The sequence below is a fragment of the Moschus berezovskii genome, chromosome 21 (genome assembly GCF_049115385.1).
Source record: "Moschus berezovskii isolate FMDL1 chromosome 21, NW_MosBer_1.0, whole genome shotgun sequence".
Classification (NCBI taxonomy): Eukaryota; Metazoa; Chordata; class Mammalia; order Artiodactyla; family Moschidae; genus Moschus; species Moschus berezovskii.
The window spans coordinates 35,615,433-35,636,136 of NC_142480.1; the positions used below are offsets into that span (position 1 = coordinate 35,615,433).

The 20,704-nt window shown below is 50.3% G+C and overlaps 1 protein-coding gene across 2 annotated transcripts; it reads left to right on the forward strand.

The window, feature by feature from the left end:
* Window positions 1–16,355: 16,355 nt before the first annotated feature.
* Window positions 16,356–19,497, forward strand: ISLR (immunoglobulin superfamily containing leucine rich repeat). 2 transcript variants are annotated; one of them, XM_055418166.2, is made up of 2 exons: window positions 16,356–16,649; window positions 17,473–19,497. In XM_055418166.2, the coding sequence occupies exon 2, from the start codon at window positions 17,474–17,476 to the stop codon at window positions 18,758–18,760; it is 1,287 nt and encodes a 428-aa protein (XP_055274141.1). In that variant the 5' UTR covers window positions 16,356–16,649; window position 17,473; the 3' UTR covers window positions 18,761–19,497. The 2 variants fall into 2 exon arrangements, with proteins under 2 accessions (XP_055274141.1, XP_055274142.1); XM_055418167.2 differs by lacking the exon at window positions 16,356–16,649 and adding an exon at window positions 17,131–17,270.
* The last annotated feature ends 1,207 nt before the right edge of the window (window positions 19,498–20,704 follow it).

The window sequence follows — 20,704 nt, forward strand, 5'->3', positions numbered from 1 at the left end:
GTGGAAATTAATTTCTACAAGTTCAAATTTCTGCTGATGCAAATAAGTAAAATCCTAAGTATTCCAGGCTCACACACTTTTCTTGAGAGGCTACCTAGCACGGCGTTGTCACACGGAGCCGACACCAGGACCCTGTATAGTGCAGGCTTGAGAAGAGCAGAACTGCAGGGCAGTGTTTAACTTTGTAAACTCTGTTTGTCTCTATTCCGTTTCACCATGACATAAAGGAAAAGAAGGCTGTCATAAAGGCTGCAGGCAATTCAGAGAGGTGTCATTGGTAAAAGAAGCTGAAAGAGTAAAAACATGCTAGCATATCATGGGACAGAAGGAAAAACATCTTTGTTACTTTTTATTAAATACAGATAATATCTGTTTTGTTTAACTGTTACTATTATATTTATAGAGTATTCCTTTTAGAAGTCTTACATGTATGTATCTTAAAAATATATCATTAACTTATAAAATTTAAATATCCAGTAGAGTTTAAAAAGATAAACTGCTATGTCAGAGGATATAAAGAGTTCAAAAATATTTTTATAGTTTTTCTCACACTTACTATATGCCTAGTTGTACTATTAATGACCACCATCGCTACTATTGTTTAAATGATACCTTTTGTGTAACAGAAAGTAAACAATATAGAATAATACATAATTTCAAATAAAAACCTATTTTTATACTTGTATAGTAAAATTTTAAAAGTAATAGCTCATATGTATATAATTGTTTATTACATATGATATTATTATAAATTTATTTTTTGGTCTGGTATGGCGTAGCTGTCTTAGACTGTCTTTCTGAAAAGCTGGTCATCCTGTTTGTCATTCAGCATAATAGTTCTGAGATTCATCCATGTCATGTATGTCATCCGCGTGCATCAGTTATTCAGTGCTTTTTATTGCTAGGAAGTATTCCATATTATGGATATATGCCTGCTGTTTCTTTTAATTCATTCACTAGCTGATGTTGTTTCCGTATTGGGTGATTATGAATAGTGCTATTTTGAACATATGCATGCAGGTTTTCGTATGAACATGTATTTTATTTTTATTGAGTACCTCCCTAAGAGTAGAATTGATAGATTGTACACTAAATATAAAGGTAAGCTCTTGTATTGTTTCCCAAAGTGGCTGTGCCATTTTGCATTCCCCCAGCCATGTACAAGCTGCTCCACATCCCAGCAAGCACCTGATTATTTTAGAGCTTTAAAAAAAAAATATTTCTTTTCAGCCATTCTAATAGGTGAATAGTGCTATTTCACTGCTTTAACATTTCACAGCGGTCATTCTGATGGACGTGCACAACTGCCTTGAATGGAACTGAGACAAAAAGAAAACATAAAGAAAAGAAGTCCCGCAGTGAAATTGGAGAATGGGACAGGTGTGGGAAGGGCCCTGGGAATGTATGTGACTCTGGGTAAAGAATCAGCTTGTGGTTGGGGAGGAACAGGGAGCGGGATCAGCCTCTCCCTTCCCCTAGAAGTTCACACCCGCAACCCTAAAAGTTCTCAAGAGGAAAGAAGGAATGGGGGAGAAGGGAAGAACTCTTGCTCAGAGAGCTTACTCTCAGGGACTTTCATAAACTCCATGAAGGCAGCCTGCTGTCCACCTCATCCCATGCCCTCTGTCCCCAGAAACTGCCTCATCACAGGAGCCCAGGGGATGCTGCGGAGTAAATGAACAAGCGTCTCTGGGTCACTGAAGCTGCTCCCTCTCGTCCCTCTGTGAGCCTGGCTCAGAAGCAGTGACTGCCCTCTCTGCCAGCCCAGGGAAAGCCCCTTTGCTCACCCTGTCAGCAGAAACACACTGACTGAAACCACCCACCCTGGCCAAGCACCATAGCAACCATTTGTGTGAGTTATTTTAAGACAGGAGGTCCTGGTAAGGAACACGGAACTAACAAGCCACCACCAACCGGAAGAGTTTGGAAAAGGTCAAAGGGAGACACCACGCATCCTACCACCTCCCAGAATCCTTCTCACTGGAATCCATCTTGGCTGAGCAATGTGTGTGCCACCAGGAAGAATCCTGAGTCAGGATGACGGGCCAAAGACAACCCAGAAACTAATCCCACCGTCATAAAACCCGAGACTGCGAGCCATGAGGCAGAGCAGTTCTCTGGGGTTCCCCTACCCTTCTGTTCTCTGCCCGGGCACCCCTTCCCAATAAAGTCTCTTGCTCTGTCAGCACATGTGTCTCCTCAGACAACCCATTTCCGAGTGTTAGACACGAACCCACTCTCGGGCCTTGGAAGGGGTCCCCCTTCCTGCAGCAACCCCAAGCACAGGCCCACCTTGTTCCCATCTGGTTATTTCCTCACTGCCTCCCACCCCTGCCCACTCCACTGCTCCCCTCTTCCTCCTGCTGCTCCTCTGGGTGACTGACACAACCTCCTGACAACTCTCCCTGCACCCCAGCCCCCTTCTCTCCGGCCTCGCTTACCTGTCTCCTCTGCACTAGACGCCGAATTCAGAAGCCTCAGCTCTTGTCTTGTGGTTCTCACATCCAAGCATTTTCACTGGCTCCTAGGTGCCCACACAAGAACAGTCAATGGGCTGTCAGGGGCCTTGCCCCCTTCCTCACACTGGCCCTCTGGTGGCTGGGATTCTGGTCAAATTCCACCTTCACGTCTCTTATCCGCCTCTTTCCTGATGAAGCCACAATTGATCCAGAATGTCAGGCCCCTCGAGAACCAGAGAGAGTTTGCATTCTGGTCCCCTTATTTCCTAAGCAAGGGGACATTGACGAATTTCTTAACCTGAGCCTCAGTGTTCCCTTCTCTGTGTTTAGTCACTTAGCTGTGTCCAACTCTTCATGACCCCATGGACTGTAGCTCACCAGTGTCTTCTGTCCATGGGGATTCTCCAGGCAGGAATACTGGAGTGGGTTGCCATGCCCTCCTCCAGGAGACCTTCCTATCCCGGGGATCAAACCCAGGTCTCCTGCATTGCCGGTGGATTTTTTACCATCTGAGCCGCCAGGAAAGCCTAAGAATACCAGAGTGGGTAGTCTATCCCTGCTCCAGGGAATCTTCCTGACTCAGGAATCGAACCGTGGTCTCCTGCATTGCAGGTGGATTCTTTACCAGCTGAGCTACCAGGGAAGACCTCCCTTCTCTAGAATGGGTAATAAAAATGCCTCTCTTTTGTATGGTTTTAAGGAGATAGTTTGTATGAAAGAAAGGTCTGGCACATGGTATTTAAAGAATGGTAGGTACAATTTTTGGTAATTCCTGCCTCAGGTAAGAAAGAAAAAAAGGCTAAAAATGTAACAGGCGGGAAAAGGACAGGGCACAACTTTTGAAAGAATGGCATAGCCCAAGACAACATAAACTGATTAGAATCAAATGGGACCGAGGTGGCAGGCGAGTGAGACCTTGATCCTCACTCAGCAGCTAAATGACTCACCCAGAGGTGCCATGACGGTTCCAAGGCACCATCAGAAGTCCAAGGAGTGGGCAGTGGCCCAAGTCCTGAAAACCTCCACCCATTCTCCAAAATAGATGGAATAATGCATATGAAATTACCCAGCCTATAAAAACTAACCACCCCACATTTGGCGGCCACACTCTCTCTGCCATGGCCCACACTTTGTCTGTGCTCCTCTCTAAATCTGAATAAATCCACTCCTTACCTATCACTTTGTTTCTCGCTGAATTCTTTCTGTGATGAGACATCAAGAACCTGAGCTTCATTAAGTCCTAAAACCAGGTACCATGGGTTTTGGCTGGGTTTGAGTCCCAATCTAAGGTAAACTGTTTCAAAAGCAAGGGTATAATTAATTTTTTTCAAATCCCCTTCCAGCCCCAAACTGGAAATTTCTTCTCTAAAATTCATCAGAGAACCCCCTGGAAGAGACAGGGTTTCAAGGGTGGGTGATGCTGTTGATGCCGAGGGCCCTGTGCACTCCTGGGCATGGAGGCTTTTTCATTGTTGTTCTCCATTTCTTATGGGTAAGACTCCAGCTTCCAAGACCTTCTCTCAGTTCGAAAGGTTAGAACAGCTGCCAATCAAAGGAGGAACAGCAAGGAATCCACCTGAGGCAAGATTAAACGACCAGAGACTCATCAAGATTAGGAGACTGGCTGGACCACCTAAGATCCCAAACACCCTCCCCTTGTCAGCAACCCCATGCTTTTGAAACTTTATGAAAGACTGTTAGTGCCTCGATTCTTACTACATACTCCTGCCTGTCTATATGCTGCTGCTGCTAAGTCATTTCAGTCGTGTCCAATTCTGTGCTACCCCATAGAGGGCAGCCCACCAGGTTCCCCCGTCCTTGGGATTCTCCAGGCAAGAACACTGGAGTGGGTTGCCATTTCCTTCTCCAATGCATGAAAGAGAAAAGTGAAAGTGAAGTTGCTCGGTCTGTGTCCGACTCTTCACGACCCCCAACAATGGGATTTTCCAGGCAAGAGTACTGGAGTGGGTAGCCATTGCCTTCTCCAACCTGACTATATAACCTCTCCCTACTCACTGGGGACAGGGCTGTAGTTCTGGCATTGGCCTACTGTGTTCCCCCTTTGCCTGGTAAAGTAAAAAAGCCACTCTTTCCTTCTCCTCCTCTGTCTCCTTATTTCTGTTTGGCATTGGTTCACAAAGAGCCAAGATTTTGGCAACACTGCCTGAGTTCAATGCCCCCACCCTGGCCTTTGGGGTACCCCCTAATGGTCCATACACCCTAAAGAGGAGCGAGTCAATCAATGTGCCCTCCCAACCTCTCTCTGCTCTCTTCCCACCAGCAACCAGCCTTCCTTCTTGGGAGAGAGGTCTCAAGTGTCCAATAGGAAATGGTAGGGAGAAGAGCCAGAGAAGATCTCTCACTCTCTGGGATGGGCAGTTGGGTTTTTCCTCATGTGTGAGCCTCATGTAGCGGCAAGATAAACCAACAGACTGGAAGCTTCCTGAGGGCAGTCACTGAGCTGGGGCTGGGCACAGGGCTCCAGAAACCACTAATAATGTTTGGAATTCTTCTAAGAAGGATATCCTCATAATTCTCCAAAGTGATGGGCCTCTTTGGAGTAAAAAGTTCCCCAGAATTGATGGTGTTCTAAGAGGGAACATTAAGATGGAATATCAGGGAGGAGCTTGGGGCTTCTAAAGGGGTCTTTCGATTAGATGCCCTCTCAGTTCAGTTCAGTTGCTCAGTCGTGTCCGACTTTTGCAACCCCATGGACTGCAGCACACTAGGCTTCCCTGTCCATCACCGGAGCTTGCTCAAACTCATGTCCATCAAGCCAGTTGTGCCCTCTCAAGCGTGGCCTCATTCTGGGCTCCATAACTGAACAAGACATCACGGTTTCAAAGGGCTTCCAGCTGCTTGAAAAGCAAAAATAAATAGAAGCAGCTCGTATATCAATAAAGCAAGTCATTAAGGAAAGTAGGGGCTTTTAATATGAGACAATGTCAGCACAAGGAGACGTATACAAAGCGGGGTCATTTTTAGAATTTGGTGAAGGCACATTATTCTTTTGACAATAGGAATAAAGAAAGCAATTAGAAACTCCACGAAAATCAAAAGCTGTACGAAAAAAGCCATCACCCAAATATAAAGCAAATGAAAATGTGGCAAGCCTTTGAGTACTTGATGGAGCCTAAGAAACTGAATACATGTGACCTTGAGGCATTCTTAGCCACTCTTTAAATGGCCTGGGCATCACGACCTCAGATCAGAAGGGAAGGAAATCATCCTTGGGTACATATTCTTTCGCTCAGCAATGAACTATACTCCTAGTAATATTGGTTTATTGATTTTTCTTAACTTTTAAAGCCGATCTAAAGACAAAATGCTACTGTCGTAATTATGACTTCAACACAGCATTTAAATATCAGCATTCTTTTAAAATGTCAGACTGTTACAGACAGGTTGAGAGGTAGATGAGTGTGGGGGAGGGGAAGAGGAGAGAAAGGAGTAGTATATTTCTCATTTTGTATAGTGGGAAGGCATTAGATGGTGTCTCCTTCCCTGGTGGCTCAGATGGTAAAGAATCTGCCTGCAGTGCAGGAGACCTAGCTTCAGTCCCTGGGTTGGGAAGATCCCCTGGAGGAGGGCATGGCAAACCACTTTAGTGTTCTTGGCCTGGAGAATCCCCGTGGACAGAGGTGCCTAGCGGGCTACAGTCCATTGCGTAGCAGAGTCGGACACATCTGAGAAACAAAGCACAGCACACAGCAGCACTCTATGGCGTAGGAAGGAAGGGGTACTCTTCAGAGAACAAATGCAAGCAACAGAAGAACCAGGACTGTTTTAGCTAGCCCTGCACTTTAGAAGGCTCTGCTCTGACTCTAGCCTAGAGTTGCCGTGTTTAGTAGAATTGCAGATAACAAATATGGTTGTTGTTCTTTTTTTTTTCCCCAGTATATGTATGCTCCCATTTACTATTGGGGCCATACTTACACCAAAAAATTACTGCTGTTCAATGGACATCCTCTATTTTATCTAGCAATCCCATCTTGCACATGCCTCTCAAGGGGACTTTTCCACCTAGAGCCTGCACCCACTTCTAGACCTGGGACCCTGGAATTCTCTGCCCAAATGAACAGCCTGAAACCTACTTCCAGGGCCTCTGTAAGTCTTCTCACCCTAACCACTCCTCCTGAGGGAGAGCTACACCAGGGTGTGTATCCCCCTGAGGACTGAGTCAGTTTGAGGGAGGCAGGGGATGTGGACAGAGCTTGGGTGGGGGGACTGGGGCATTCACTTCTCTTTGCATAGGGCCCCTCGTGGTACGGGATGGAGCTTGGGGTGGGAAGAGAAACAGGACAGCTGTCAGCTGGGAGCTGTGGGAGACAGTGGGTGGGCCCTGCCTGCCTGTCTAGTTCTAGGACTCCAAAGAGTACAAGAATTCTAAATTTGAACTTGGCCTTTAAGTGGTTATGAAAGTACATTTTTCAAGGTAGGGGAATAGAACACATTATGTAGTTTGCAGGATTTACAACTTCTAAATATTTAGACATATGCCATGTGTGCCCCCAATGTACCCTTGTCCCAGGCCCTGCAAATGTTCTGGGCAGGCCTGATGCATGTAACCACAGCAGAACTAAAAACAGAAACCATCCCAACTGGTTGCCTCTGGGGAGGATGGGGGAGGGAAGGATGGGAGGCAGAGAACTGTAATATTTTATATTAAGCCTCTCTGTCCATTTGATTTTCTGTTGTACGATTCGCATTCTTTGTTATGAAAAATCATTCAAGTTCCAAGCTCCTCCCTCAAATCTCCCTGACCCCCAGCTCACACCCCCTCCTCCCAAGCCCTACACCCCTACGTGGTGCAGCATTCTGTCCTGCCTGGCTCTCTCCCAGAGTTCTCTGCAGCCGAGGCCACCTCCCCAGCTTGGGCAGCCACCTGTCTCCTCTACTTGTCTTCCCCGGAGAGGCGGCCGTAGGCTGCGGTCAGCACAGCCCTGGTCAGCGGCCTCAGCGGGAACTCCTGTGCTCCCTCCATCTCCAGATGGTGCTCCCACTGGTGCCCTCCAGGAAGCCTCTCAAGGTTGGGAGAAGCCCGCTGCCCCGCCTGCAACCTCTTTCTGCAGGATTACATGGAAACGGTGCTGCCGCCTTGCCGGTTAATGGGAAGCATTAACCTGGAGGGCTTTCTGCTGCTGGCAGGATGCTCCACGCTCCTCCTTGCTGCCACCACCTTTCCCACCCTGTCCTCTCGTGGCTCTGGCGCTGCCTGCTCTCTCCTCCCTTCTTTCTCTCTCTGCCCTTGTCTCCCGGTTTCTCCTTTGGTCTGTTTACATTACTCTGTAGTCTTCTGCCTACTGCCTACTGCCAAGGATTTCACCTTCCAATAAGGCACAGGAATCATTACTACTCTCCCATTCTGGATCCCAGATCCTGCTTCAGACCTGGTTTTAAAATACTCCTGCCCCACCCTCTAAACCTGCACCTTCATCCAAACCTAACCTTTCAAGCTGACCCCTAACAAATAGCGTTTGGCCTGTTTCGGCACCCTAGGGCTACTTAGGGATAGGTAGCCTGATCCTATAACTCTGGTCCCAGTCTGGAACATTAATTTAAAGCCTCATACATTCACAGCACTCCCCAATTTCACCGCTAGCCTTGGAGAAGGGCTGGGGCTGAAAACTGGACATCTGCTATGGGCTCTGGGTGTGTGGCCAAGGTCTGAATTTCTAGAAATTGTGGGATTGACCTGCAGAATAACAAAAATAATTCCAATGAAATATGTCACAGTTGGCACTGCTGCTGAAAATGGTCCCTGTGAACTAAGGGAAAGTTCAGGAGAGGGCAGTGAGGATGGTGCTAGGAGGTGGGGACCAGAAAGTTCAGCTAGAGAGTGTCCACTGACAGAGAGAACAGTGTCGCACTGAAGGGAGGGGCTGGGAAGACCCTGGGCAGACCGACGGGGGCTGCGGGCAGAGGCTTCCTGCTAGGAGCCTGGAGGTCTTTCTTTACTAATTCATTCAGCACTATTTATTGAGCACCTACTAAGTGACTGGCCCTTGGCAGGCGCTGGGGATATTTCAATGAACAGAACCAAGTACCCCCTCATGTGAAGCTCATATTCAGACTGGGGAGACGGAGAAGAATTATACTCAGATACGTCAGAGGTGTTAGGAAGAGGGACAGAGAATTCCCGTGTGGTCCAGTGGTTTAGGACTTTCACTATCATGGCCCAGGTTCAATCTGTGGTCAGGGAGCTAAAATCCTGTAAATCCCACAGCCGTGAGGCAAAAAAAAAAAAGAAGAGGGACAAATAAGGCAGGGTGAGGGCACAGATTCAGAAATTGAAGAAAGTAGGGAAAACCACTAGACCATTCAGGTATGACCTAAATCAAATCCCTTATGATTATACAGTGGGGGTGAGAAATAGATTTAAGGGACTAGATCTGTTAGACAGAGTGTCTGAAGAACTATGGACGGAGGTTCGTGACAATATACAGGAGACAGGGATCAAGACCATACCCAAGAAAAAGAAATGCAAAAAAGCAAAATGGCTGTCTGAGGAGGTCTTACAAACAGCTGTGAAAAGAAGAGAAGTGAAAAGCAAAGGAGAAAAGGAAAGATATAAGCATCTGAATGCAGAGTTCCAAAGAATAGAAAGGAGGGATAAGAAAGCCTTCCTCAGTGATCAGTGCAAAGAAATAAGTAAAAAAATAGAATGGGAAAGACTAGAGATCTCTTCAAAAAAATTAGAGATACCAAGGGAACATTTCATGCAAAGATGGGCTCAATAAAGGACAGAAATGGTATGGACCTAACAGAAGCAGAAGATATTAAGAAGAGGTGGGAAGAATACACAGAACAACCATACAAAAATGATCTTCATGACCCAGATAATCATGATGATGTTATCACTCACCTAGAGCCAGACATCCTGGAATGTGAAGTCAAGTGGGCCTTAGGAAGCATCACTGTGAACAAAGCTAGTGGAGGTGATGGAATTCCAGTTAAACTATTTCAAATCCTAAAAGATGATGCTGTGAAAGGGCTGTACTCAATATGCCAGCAAATTTGGAAAACTCAGCTGTGGCCACAGGACTGGAAAAGGTCAGTTTTCATTCCAATCCCAAAGAAAGGCAATGCCAAAGGATGCTCAAACACCGCACAATTACACTCATCTCACATGCTAGTAAAATAATACTTAAAATTCTCCAAGCCAGGCTTCAACAATATGTGAACTTCCAGATGTTCAAGCTGGTTTTAGAAAAGGCAGAGGAACCAGAGATCAAATTGCCAATGTCCTCTGAATCATCGAAAAAGCAAGAGAGTTCCAGAAAAGCATCTATTTCTGCTTTATCGACTATGCCAAAGCCTTTGACTGTGTAGATCACCATGAACTGTGTACAATTCTTAAAGAGATGGGACTACCAGACCATCTGACCAGCCTCTTGAGAAATCTGTATGCAGGTCAGGAAGCAACAATTAGAACTGGACATGGAACAACAGACTGGTTCCAAATCAGGAAAGGAATACGTTAAGGCTGTATATTGTCACCCCGTTTATTTAACTTACATGCAGAGTACATCATGAGAAATGCTGGGCTGGATGAACCACAAGCTGGAATCAAGATTGCTGGGAGAAATATCAGTAACCTCAGATATGCAGATGCCACCACCCTTAGGGCAGAAAGTGAAGAAGAACTAAAGAACCTCTTGATGAAAGTGAAAGAGGAGAGTAAAAAAGTTGGCTTAAAGCTCAACATTCAGAAAACTAAGATCATGGCATCCGGTCCCATCGATTCATGGCAAATAGATGGGGAAACAGCGGCAGAGTTTATTTTTCGGGCTCCAAAATCACTGCAGATGGTGACTGCAGCCATGAAATTAAAAGACGGTTGCTCCTTGGAAGGAAAGTTATGACCAACCTAGACAGCATATTAAAAAGCAGAGACATTACTTTGTCAACAAAGGTCCATCTAGTCAGGCTACAGTTTTTCCAGTGGTCGTGTATGGATGTGAGAGTTGGACCATGAAGAAAGCTGATCGCCGAAGAATTGATGCTTTTGAACTATGGTGCTGGAGAAGACTCTTGAGAGTCCCTTGGACTGCAAGGAGATCCAACCAGTCCATTCTAAAGGAGATCAATCCTGGGTGTTCATTGGAAGGACTGATGTTGAAGCTGAAACTCCAATGCTTTGGCCACCTAATGCGAAGAACTGACTCATTTGAAAAGACCCTGATGCTGGGAAAGATTGAGGGCAGGAGGAGAAGGAGACAACAGAGGATGAGATGGTTGGATGGCATCACCGACTCAAAGGACATGAGTCTGAGTAAGCTCCGGGAGTTGGCGATGGACAGGGAGGCCTGGCATGCCGCAGGCCATGGGGTTGCAAAGAGTCAGACACGACTGAATGACTGAGGGGACAGAGTGACAATATGGTGACGGGAAGATCTGGGGAGTTGGTATCTGAAAGTCCCCAGAGATAGAGGAAGTGAGCCCTACAGAGTCCAATTTGAGAAAAGAGCAATAGCAGGGCCCCAAGGTGGGAGCAGGTGATGTGAGAAGCTGAACACAGGGAGCAGGGTGGGGGGGGTGGGGCAGATCACCGAGACACTTTCTGGTTTTCAGGGTCTGAGGAATTGAAACCAAAGAAGAGAAGGGAGAGACCCTCAGTTCAGTTCAGTCACTCAGTTGTGTCTGACTCTTTGCGACCCCATGAACCACAGCACGCCAGACCTCCCTGTCCATCACCAACTCCCAGAGTCCACCCAAACCCATGTCCATTGAGTTGGCGATGCCATCCAACCATCTCATCCTCTGTCGTCCCCTTCTCCTCCTGCCCTCAATCTTTCCCAGCATCAGGGTCTTTTCAAATGAGCCGGCTCTTCTCATCAGGTGGCCAAAGTACTGGAGTTTCAGCTTCAACATCAGTCCCTCCAATGAACACCCAGGACTGATCTCCTCTAGGATGGACCGGTTGGATTTCCTTGCTGTCTAAGGGACTCTCAAGAGTCTTCTCCAACATCACGGTTCAAAAGCATCAATTCTTTGGTGCTCAGTTTTCTTTATAGTCCAACTCTCACATCCATACATGACCACTGGAAAAACTGTAGCCTGACTAGATGGACCTTTGTTGACAAAGTAATGTCTCTGCTTTTTAATATGCTATCTAGGTTGGTCATAACTTTCCTTCCAAGGAGTAAGCGTCTTTTAATTTCATGACTGCAGTCACCATCTGCAGTGATTCTGGAGCCCAGAAATGTAAAGTCAGCCACTGTTTCCACTGTTTCCCCATCTATTTGCCATGAATTGATGGGACTGGATGCCATGATCTTAGTTTTCTGAATGTTGAGCTTTAAGTCAACTTTTTCACTCTCCTCTTTCACTTTCATCAAGAGGTTCTTTACTTCTTCACTTTCTGCCCTAAGGGTGGTGGCATCTGCATATCTGAGGTTACTGATATTTCTCCCAGCAATCTTGATTCCAACTTGTGCTTTATCCAGCCCAACATTTCTCATGATGTACTCTACATATAAGTTAAATAAGCAGGGTGACAAAATACAGCCTCAAAGTACTCCTTTTCCTATTTGGAACCAGTCTGTTGTTCCATGTCCAGTTCTAACTGTTGCTTCCTGACCTGCATACAGGTTTCTCAAGAGGCAGGTCAGGTGGTCTGGTATGCCCATCTCTTTCAGAATTGTACACAGTTCATGGTGATCTACACAGTCAAAGGCTTTGGCATCGTCAACAGCAGACACATATGTTTCTCTGGAACTCTCTTGCTTTTTCGATGTTCCAGCGGATGCTGTCAATTTGATCTCTGGTGCCTCTGCCTTTTCTAAAACCAGCTTGGACATGTGGAAGTTCACGATTCACATATTGCTGAGGCCTGGCTTGGAGAATTTTAAGCATGACTGTACTAGCGTGTGAGATGAGTGTAATTGTGCAGTAGTTTGACCATTCTTTGGCATTGCCTTTCTTCAGGATTTGAATGAAAACTAACCTTTTCCAGTCCTGTGGCCACTGCTGAGATTTCCAAATTTGCTGGCATATTGAGTGCAGCACTTTCACAGAATGATCTTTCAGGATTTGAAATAGCTCAACTAGAATTTCATCACCTCCACTAGCTTTGTTCGTAGAGATTCTTCCTAAGGCCCACTTGACTTCACATTCCAGGATGTCTGGCTCTAGGTGAGAGACCCTCACACCTGAGCGGTGGGGAGGGGTGTGTGGAGAGGAAGGTGGAGGGTGGGAAGGGAAACAGGAGTAAAGTCAGCCAGGGGCCATGCATGCTCTGTCTGGCTGGGGACCTCTGGGCGGAGGCGAAAAGATGGGGCCTGGCCTATGCCCCAGTTACAGTCTCGGGATCCCCCCGAGGAGCTGACGCTCGAGCTCTCTGCCCCTCACAGCCACAGTGTGCATGCACTAACAAGCAGACATGGAAAACCAGCACAGTGCCTGTAAATAGAAATGACTGTCCATGAACACACATGTGCATGCCAACTCCTCATGTGAAGGTAGACCTTCATTAGAAATTCTAGAACATCAGGGCTGAAGGACATCAGACAGTCTCATCTGACTCCCACATGAAAAAGAGAAACTATTCTCAATGGCCCAGGACAGATTTTCCTTCCGGGGAGACCCACAGGCTTACCCAAGTCCCTCCAGGAGCAGCTGAGCTCCCTCCCAGTTATTCCCACAAACTGTGTGGAGAGAGAGTGAGGCTGGGATCAAGACCCACCTGCCCTCTTTGCGTGATGGCAAAGCCCTACCAACACGGCTGCCCACGCATCTGAGGGCCTGCTGTCTCCTTCCTCTCAAAGCTGATCTTGGCGGCCAGCAGACCCTCTCTCTCTGCATCTCCTTTTCTGCGTCTTCCTTTCTCTACCTTCAGCTCTAACCCTGGCTCCCCGTGATTCTGCGTTTTCTCCGCGCTCCCCCCAGCATCTCTCTCTCTGTCTTTCCCTGGTCTTTGAGCTTCTCTCCGGTTCCCCCTCTGCTGGGCTCTATCCCTCTCACTCTATTTTCTTTCTCTCTCTCTCTCTAGGCTCTTTGCCTTCCAGGAAAAGCTGACGTGGCTCTGGTCACTCAGCGGGAGTGAGGCCTCTTTGGGGTGGGGGCTTCAGGCGGGCTGAGCTGCTGCAGCTGGGGAGGGATTGGCTGCCCCCTCCCCCCGCCCCGTGGGAAGGAGAGGCTGGACGGATGGGAGGAGAAAGGGCTGGGCTTCCGAGGAGGGCTGGAGAAGGGGGAGCCGGAAGAAAAACTCTGGGAAGAGGCGAGCACCACCTCCCCTGTTAGGGCGATCAGCTGTTCCAGCTGGCCTGGGACTGTCTGGATTTTAACACCGAAAATCCCGCATCCTAGGGCACGCTACCCTGAGGCCCACCGGAGCCAGGATGGGGCAGGCAGGAAGGGCTTCCAGACCTGACTCCTTCCCTCCCACTCCCCACCTCCCAATTCTCCCTTCCACTGTTGAAGGGCTGCCAGGTATCCAGGGATGGTGCAGAGGTTTGGGGTCTGAGAGATGCTCGCTAGTCCTGGGCCTTTATGCCCACATCTGTGATCTAGTGACAGTCAGGGGATCCACACACTCAGCAAGGACCCCCATCTCCAGGCCCCCAGGGAGCTCCTGGCCTGGGAAGAGAAAGAGGAGCTGACTCCCGTCTGTGTCCTTACCTGCTCGCATCATCTGTGGGACGGGCTTTGCAGGAAGAACTTGTTAGATGATGGCACCCGAAGAGCCGAGGGGTGCCTAGGAGGTGATAAGCCCCACCCTGGAAGGCACGCCACCGCTTCTCAGGCTCTGTAGTGGGTGGCCCCACGTGGTCTACTGTGAAGCGCCTTGGAGGATCCGAGATGCTTCTTAGTAGAGGCCCACTGGGTCCCGGTGGCCCTTGTCCTGTTGTCCTTCCTGGGAGAGGTGGGTCATGCTGCCCCCTTTATACCCTCAGGAGGTGATGGGATCTGGGCAGATGGGGAAGGGTTGATAGTGACTGATGGGTGCAGACTTGGTGGGCAGGTTACCCTTGCTTCTCCTGCCATAGCCCCCGTTCCCCCCATACCCCTGTTCTGCATGGGATTCTGAGGGTGGCCTAGTGTTGGGTTACCATCAAGGTCTTTGACAATGTGGAATGAGGTGCAAGGACCCCCAGGTAGGCCGGTAACATGCTCACACACCCAGCAGAGTGTGGATCCCCCACGCATGCTCATGCTCATGCTAAGTCGCTCAGTCATGTCCGACTCGGTGCGACCCTGGGACTGTAACCTGCCAGGCTCCTCCGTCCACGGGATTATCCAGGCAAGTGTATTGGAGTGGGTTGTCATTCCCTCCCAACCCAGGGATTGAACCCACATATCTTATGTCTCCTGCATCGGCAGGCAGGTTCTTTACCACTAGTGCTGCCTGGGAAGTGGGTCCCCTACATTGTGTGAGATAGCGTTAAAACATCCTAAGGAGCCGGTCTGGACCCAGAGTCCCTATCTGTAAAAGAGGGTGTGGAGAGGGGAACCTCCAAAGTGCTTTCACTTCTGGCATCTGATGTTCACCCAACTCAGTCATTGAGTCATTTATTGAGCATCTTCTCTTGTGCCAGGGATTAACAACAACTGGGAGAACAAGTTGTCTGCCTTCAACAGGCTTCCTCCCTAGTAGAGGGGTCTCCCTTTAAACACATGTGGGTAAATTTGTGTTGAGTGAATTAACTGAGAAAACTGCTAAAAGGAAAGACAGTTCTAAACAAATTAACGGGGGCGGGGGGAAGGCAACTTGAAGAAACAGTGCAGATAGAAGGATACTTTTTTAAAAAGACTATTATTAGCTTCAGAGAAATAAAATATATATATACATGAAACAAGAACTGGGTGTAAGTCTCCTCCCCCGGAGGCAGTTAGAGTTGGGACAGTGGAGTTCAGAGAGCGATGCAGTCTCTCCAGACAAACAGTGCCAAAGGTGGGGTTTCAGGCATTTTGGGAGACCCCAGAGAGAATATTACAGAAGGAGCAAAGTCCTCAACCTCACCTGGCTGCCAGGTGGACAGTCCTGGGTGATAATATCGTCTCTGTGCCTGAGTGCCTCAGAATCCCCATCAGAAAGCTGAAGCCTGGCCGATTCCTGTCCAGAGCTTCCTTTTACCCGACTGGAGTGCGATCACACCCCTCCCTGCCTCCGGCCCTCCTCTCCCAGCTTGGCTCATTGGGAGACCTCCTGGGACTTCAAGTGTTTAGGGCAGCCCAGCCTTGGAGCCAGCAGGCAGGCGTGACTTGGGGCGGCGGTCTGGTGAGGAGGATGTGTTTTCTTACAAAAACAGGTCTGAAGTTTTGGCTTCTCCCTGAGACTCTGGATCACGGTGGGTGTTTTATATGCTTTAGCCTCAGCTTTTCACTGGAACACACCCACCACCCACAGACACATGGTCACAGAGATGCACATTCATTTCTACACATAAACACACACACACACACGCCCAAATATACAAATTAGACTCACACACATCCACACAAACACACGAAGACTTAACCTCACAACCCGTACAAATGCAGACACTCAAACATTCCCAAACACACAAATTCACACATACATGATCTCACACCCACATCCACAAACACACACACACACACACAGACATACAAACTCATCCACACACAGAGATGTCACACCCACACTCAGACATGCACACACAGTCCCTTACATGGTCCCAACTTGGAGAATGCCCTCTCCTTTCTCTCCTGTTCAAAGTGAGGTTAAAAGTCCCCCACCTTCCATGGGATTCAATTTCTCACCCCTCCCTCCCATAAAATCCTTCTGGCCCCATCTTTTCTTGGGTCCTGTCCAGCTAGTGCTGTGTCTTTAAGGAAGTTGAAGCTGCTAAAAGTGAGTGAGAGAGAGAGAAAAAAAAACACAAAAAATTTGGCATCTTTTCCCCCTCAAGTTTCTGGTGTCACTTATGAAACACGGGTCCTTGTTGCTGCAGAGAGGCAGTCATTTTGCTGGAAGGAGGGAGTATACGGACTGCCTGGGTTCCCTTCCTGCAGCCTCATCTCAACAGATGGCCTCAGGCACCCTGTCTGGATAAGGGCAGGCCCAGGCGTGCAGACAGAAGGTGGGACAGGGTCCGGGCTGCCCCTTCCTCCAGCATCGTCATCTTCCCTTGGCCCTGCAGGCTGTCCAGGACCAACTCTTTCTTTGTGGCTTGTTGGTTCCATCTTAGAAGAAACTCTACTTAACTAAGAAAGAGTAGTTTGAAGGTAAGTCAGCCGCAAAAAGGCTCTAAGGGTCAGTGGGAGGAGAAGGCAGTCTGCGGGGCATGGGGACTGAGCACTTTCCTGTTGGTTCGGGGTGCTCAGACAATCCCTTGCCTGGATCTGTCCAGGGACCACGGATCCCTCTAACAACCACGGCTCTGGAAACCCCAGCACTATTTGGGTTGAGCCACTGGCCTCATCCAAGCCAGCTGAGAGGTCCTGGCAGGGGTTTATTTAGGCAGCTGCCTGGTGTAGTTTGAACCGAAAAGGCCAAGGGTGTGAGTCTGTAGAAAGGGTCTGGTGTGTGCTGTGGTCATGGCTGGTAGGAGCGGGCGAGCGGTGGGTGGGGCGGATGGGGGTGGTGTGCACTGCACAAGGGGCCTTGTCTAGGCCAGGGGGCAGAGCATACCTTTGGGGGGCTCCAGGGGGAGGGGCTGTGGCCAGGATGTGGGAAGGCAGGAGGGAGGCTCTGCCAAATGCTGGGGGAGGAGGCAGCTGGAAAACAGATTTCAAGTCACAAAGTCAGCTAGGAGCCGGCTGAGGCAGGGAGAGCTCTCGGCTCAGAGAAGCAGCTGGGGTCCTCTTCTGTCCTGTCTTCGCCCCCTCCTGACTGCGTGACCTCGGGCAAGTCCTGGACCTTCTGTGGGCCTCAGTTTCCCCTTCTGTAGAATGGGGGTGGTGGGCTAGGTGGTGTTGGGGTTGTCTTATCTGGATTATGTGGGCAGGGCCTTCTGATGGGGAAGAGCTCTGTGTCGGGGTGCTGAGAGGGACAAGTGCCTTCTGTGGGTCTTTGGGGGTCACCTTGGAGGCGTGTCCTTCTCTGCAGGATGCAGGAGCTGCGTCTGCTATGCCTGGTGGTCCTCGTGGGCCTGGCACAGGCCTGTCCAGAGCCCTGTGAATGTGGGGAGAAGTACGGCTTCCACATTGCCGACTGTGCCTACCGTGACCTGCAGGCCGTGCCATCCGGCTTCCCGGCCAACGTGACCACGCTGAGCCTATCGGCCAACCAGCTGCCAAGCCTGCCAGGGGGCGCCTTTAGGGAGGTGCCCCGGCTGCAGTCGCTGTGGCTGGCCCACAACGAGATCCGCAGCGTGGCCGCGGGTGCCCTGGCCTCTCTGAGCCAACTCAAGAGCCTGGATCTCAGCCACAATCTCATCTCCGACTTTGCCTGGAGCAACCTACACAGCCTCAGTGCCCTTCAGTTGCTCAAGATGGACAGCAACGAGCTGACCTTCATCCCCCGCGATGCCTTCCGCAGCCTTCGCGCCCTGCGCTCGCTGCAGCTCAACCATAACCGCCTTCACACACTGGCCGAGGGCACTTTTGCCCCGCTCACTGCACTGTCTCACCTGCAGATCAACGATAACCCCTTCGACTGTACCTGCGGCATTGTGTGGTTCAAGACGTGGGCCCTGACCACGGCCGTGTCCATCCCAGAGCAGGACAACATCACCTGCACTTCACCCCACGTGCTCAAGGGCACGCGGCTGAACCGCCTGCTGCCGCTGCCCTGCTCCGCACCCTCAGTGCAGCTTACCTACCAGCCCAGCCAGGATGGGGCTGAGCTGCGTCCGGGCTTCGTGCTGGCACTGCACTGTGTCGTGGATGGGCAACCGGCCCCTCAGCTCCAGTGGCACATCCAGACGCCCAATGGCACCGTGGAGATCGCTAGCCCCAATGTGGGTGCAGATGGGCGTGCCCTGCCTGGTGTCCTGGCAGCCAGCAGCCGTCCACGCTTCCAAGCCTTTGCCAATGGCAGCCTGCTCATCCCTGACTTTGGCAAGCTGGAGGAGGGCACCTACAGCTGCCTGGCCACCAACGAGCTGGGCACTGCGGAGAGTTCGGTAAATGTGGCCCTGGCCACACCAGGTGAGGGTGGCGAGGATGCGCTGGGGCGCAGGTTCCAGGGCAAAGCGGCCGAGGGGAAGGTCTGCTACACGGTTGACAATGAGGTGCAGCCGTCGGGTCCAGAGGACAACGTGGTCATCATCTACCTCAGCCGCGCCAGGGGCCCTGAGGCTGCAGCAACAGCAGAAGGGGTCTCTGGGAAGCAGCCCCCTGGCCTGCTTCTGCTGGGCCAGAGCCTCCTCCTCCTCCTCCTTGCTTCCTTCTAGCCCCACCCCTACCTGAGGGCTTGCTGACTCCTGCCCTGACCGCTGGCTGTCCCTCACAAGTGGTGCAGGGGCCTGGGGGTAGCAATTGTTGGAGCCTGCATCAGGGACTTCCCACCTTCCTACCTCCCCTTCTCATCCCTCTGGGACACTCAGCACTGCAACTTCTAGACTTGCTCAAAGCTAGTGACTAGGATGGAATTGGATCCCCTAACTCACCGTCTACGGTGCTAATTGCTGCTAACCACACTGCACATGCTCCCCTGTCTCTGGGCCAGCATGCTGACGAGGCGATGCCCTAACCACCTAGGGGGAGCCTCGCTGATGGAATTCCAGGCACTGGGACTGACAAGCTGTCAAAGGCTACAGTCAGGGCCTAGGGCTTGGGGCCAGGCGGGGAAGTAGCCTGAAGCAGACGGTCACAGGAGATGTAGAATTAGGACACAGAGCAAGTGGCTGGCGTGGCTTTGAGGCTCTCTGACCTGCTTGAGCTCCTGCTGACCTTTGGTGTTCTCTAACGACTTGAGGGCTTGGGAGTCTCTGCCCTCAGACAGGACTAGAAGACCCAGGAAGGTGCTCATCTCCAACTCTTCCTCCCTTGGTGTGCCCCCACATCCTGGATTCCTGCCCTGCCTTCCTCTCCAGGTACGCATCTATAGCCTGCTTTCCCCCGCCCCCCACCTCGGGAGAGGCTAGCCAGCCTGGGGGCGGCAGAGAAATAAACAGCATTTCTGATGCTCCCCTCCGTCTGCCTGGAGTTTTGTCTGGATCTAGGAGCCCTGCTGCCTCCAACCCCGCCCCCTTCCAGATCAAAGGGTGCTATGCTTAGGGACAAGAGCCTGAGAGAGAAGCACTGAAGCCTCTGACCAGAGCCCCCAGAACTGCTGAGACCAGTAAAGTGGAGCCAGGGAGGCCCAGGAATGTAGGTTAGCAGCTGTGAGACTTGGAGTCTGGCCAACCCCGCTTCCCCCTCCCTCTACACACAGTATCTCCCCGTCCCCCTTGTCAGCTTGCAGCTCCCGCTGAGCTGCTGTCACCAGAGCACAGGTCAAGGATGACTGCACCTCTGATGGAAAACAGCAGGATGGAGCCAAGTCCCCTGTGCTGTGTTAGCTTGGGTGAGTCATTGCCCAGCTCTGGACTTTGGTTTCCTCAGAAAACAAAGGATGGGGTAGGACGTGGTAATGGCAAGGGTTCCATTGACTCGGAGTATCTGAGGCCTTATAATCCTAACTGAACGTGGACCCCTTGACATCTCTGGCTCTGTTCACAGCTGAGCAGGCTTGGCTTCTTGCAGTAGGATGTGGGCCTAGGACCTGGGTCAGGGGCAGCTGGGGAACATTCGTGCCCTGAATGAACTAGCTACTCGCTTGTTTTCAAGTCACCTGTGCCCCCGTGTCCTCAGGGTGAAGCCCGAGTCTCTGGTCAGACATTCCTGGCCCCTCTGACTGGCTCTCTGAAGTCACCCCTCCCCACCCCTATGGGAACAGCTAATTAATTGTTCCTTGAACGCTCTGAGATGTGTCATCCTCTGTTCATTTACTTACGCTGACCATCTCTCTGGACATCCTCCTGCTTGTCACTTGACTCAGTCAGCATGAGAGACTCGGCTTAGGTACCCCCTCCTCCAGAAATCTTTCCTGGATGCTTTCCCCTCACCCCCTTGAACTGGACTAGGCCCCCTCCTCGCTCACACAGCCCTGAGTGCCCAGTGTCCCATTCTGATCACACTCTCATGACTCTGCTTCCTTATGAAGGACAGAGCCTGTCAAACACAGACACAGGGCTAGGGACACATTTTCAATGGGCTTCAGTGGGATCATCTCTGCCTTCCTTGCCCTCTCCCTGGGCACCCTTGAAGGTGGGTTGCAGCTCCCTGGCCCCGCCTGGCTTCCTGCCAGTTTGAGGCTGTCGTTTGGGTTTGGGAATGTGGTGAGGGGTGGTCTT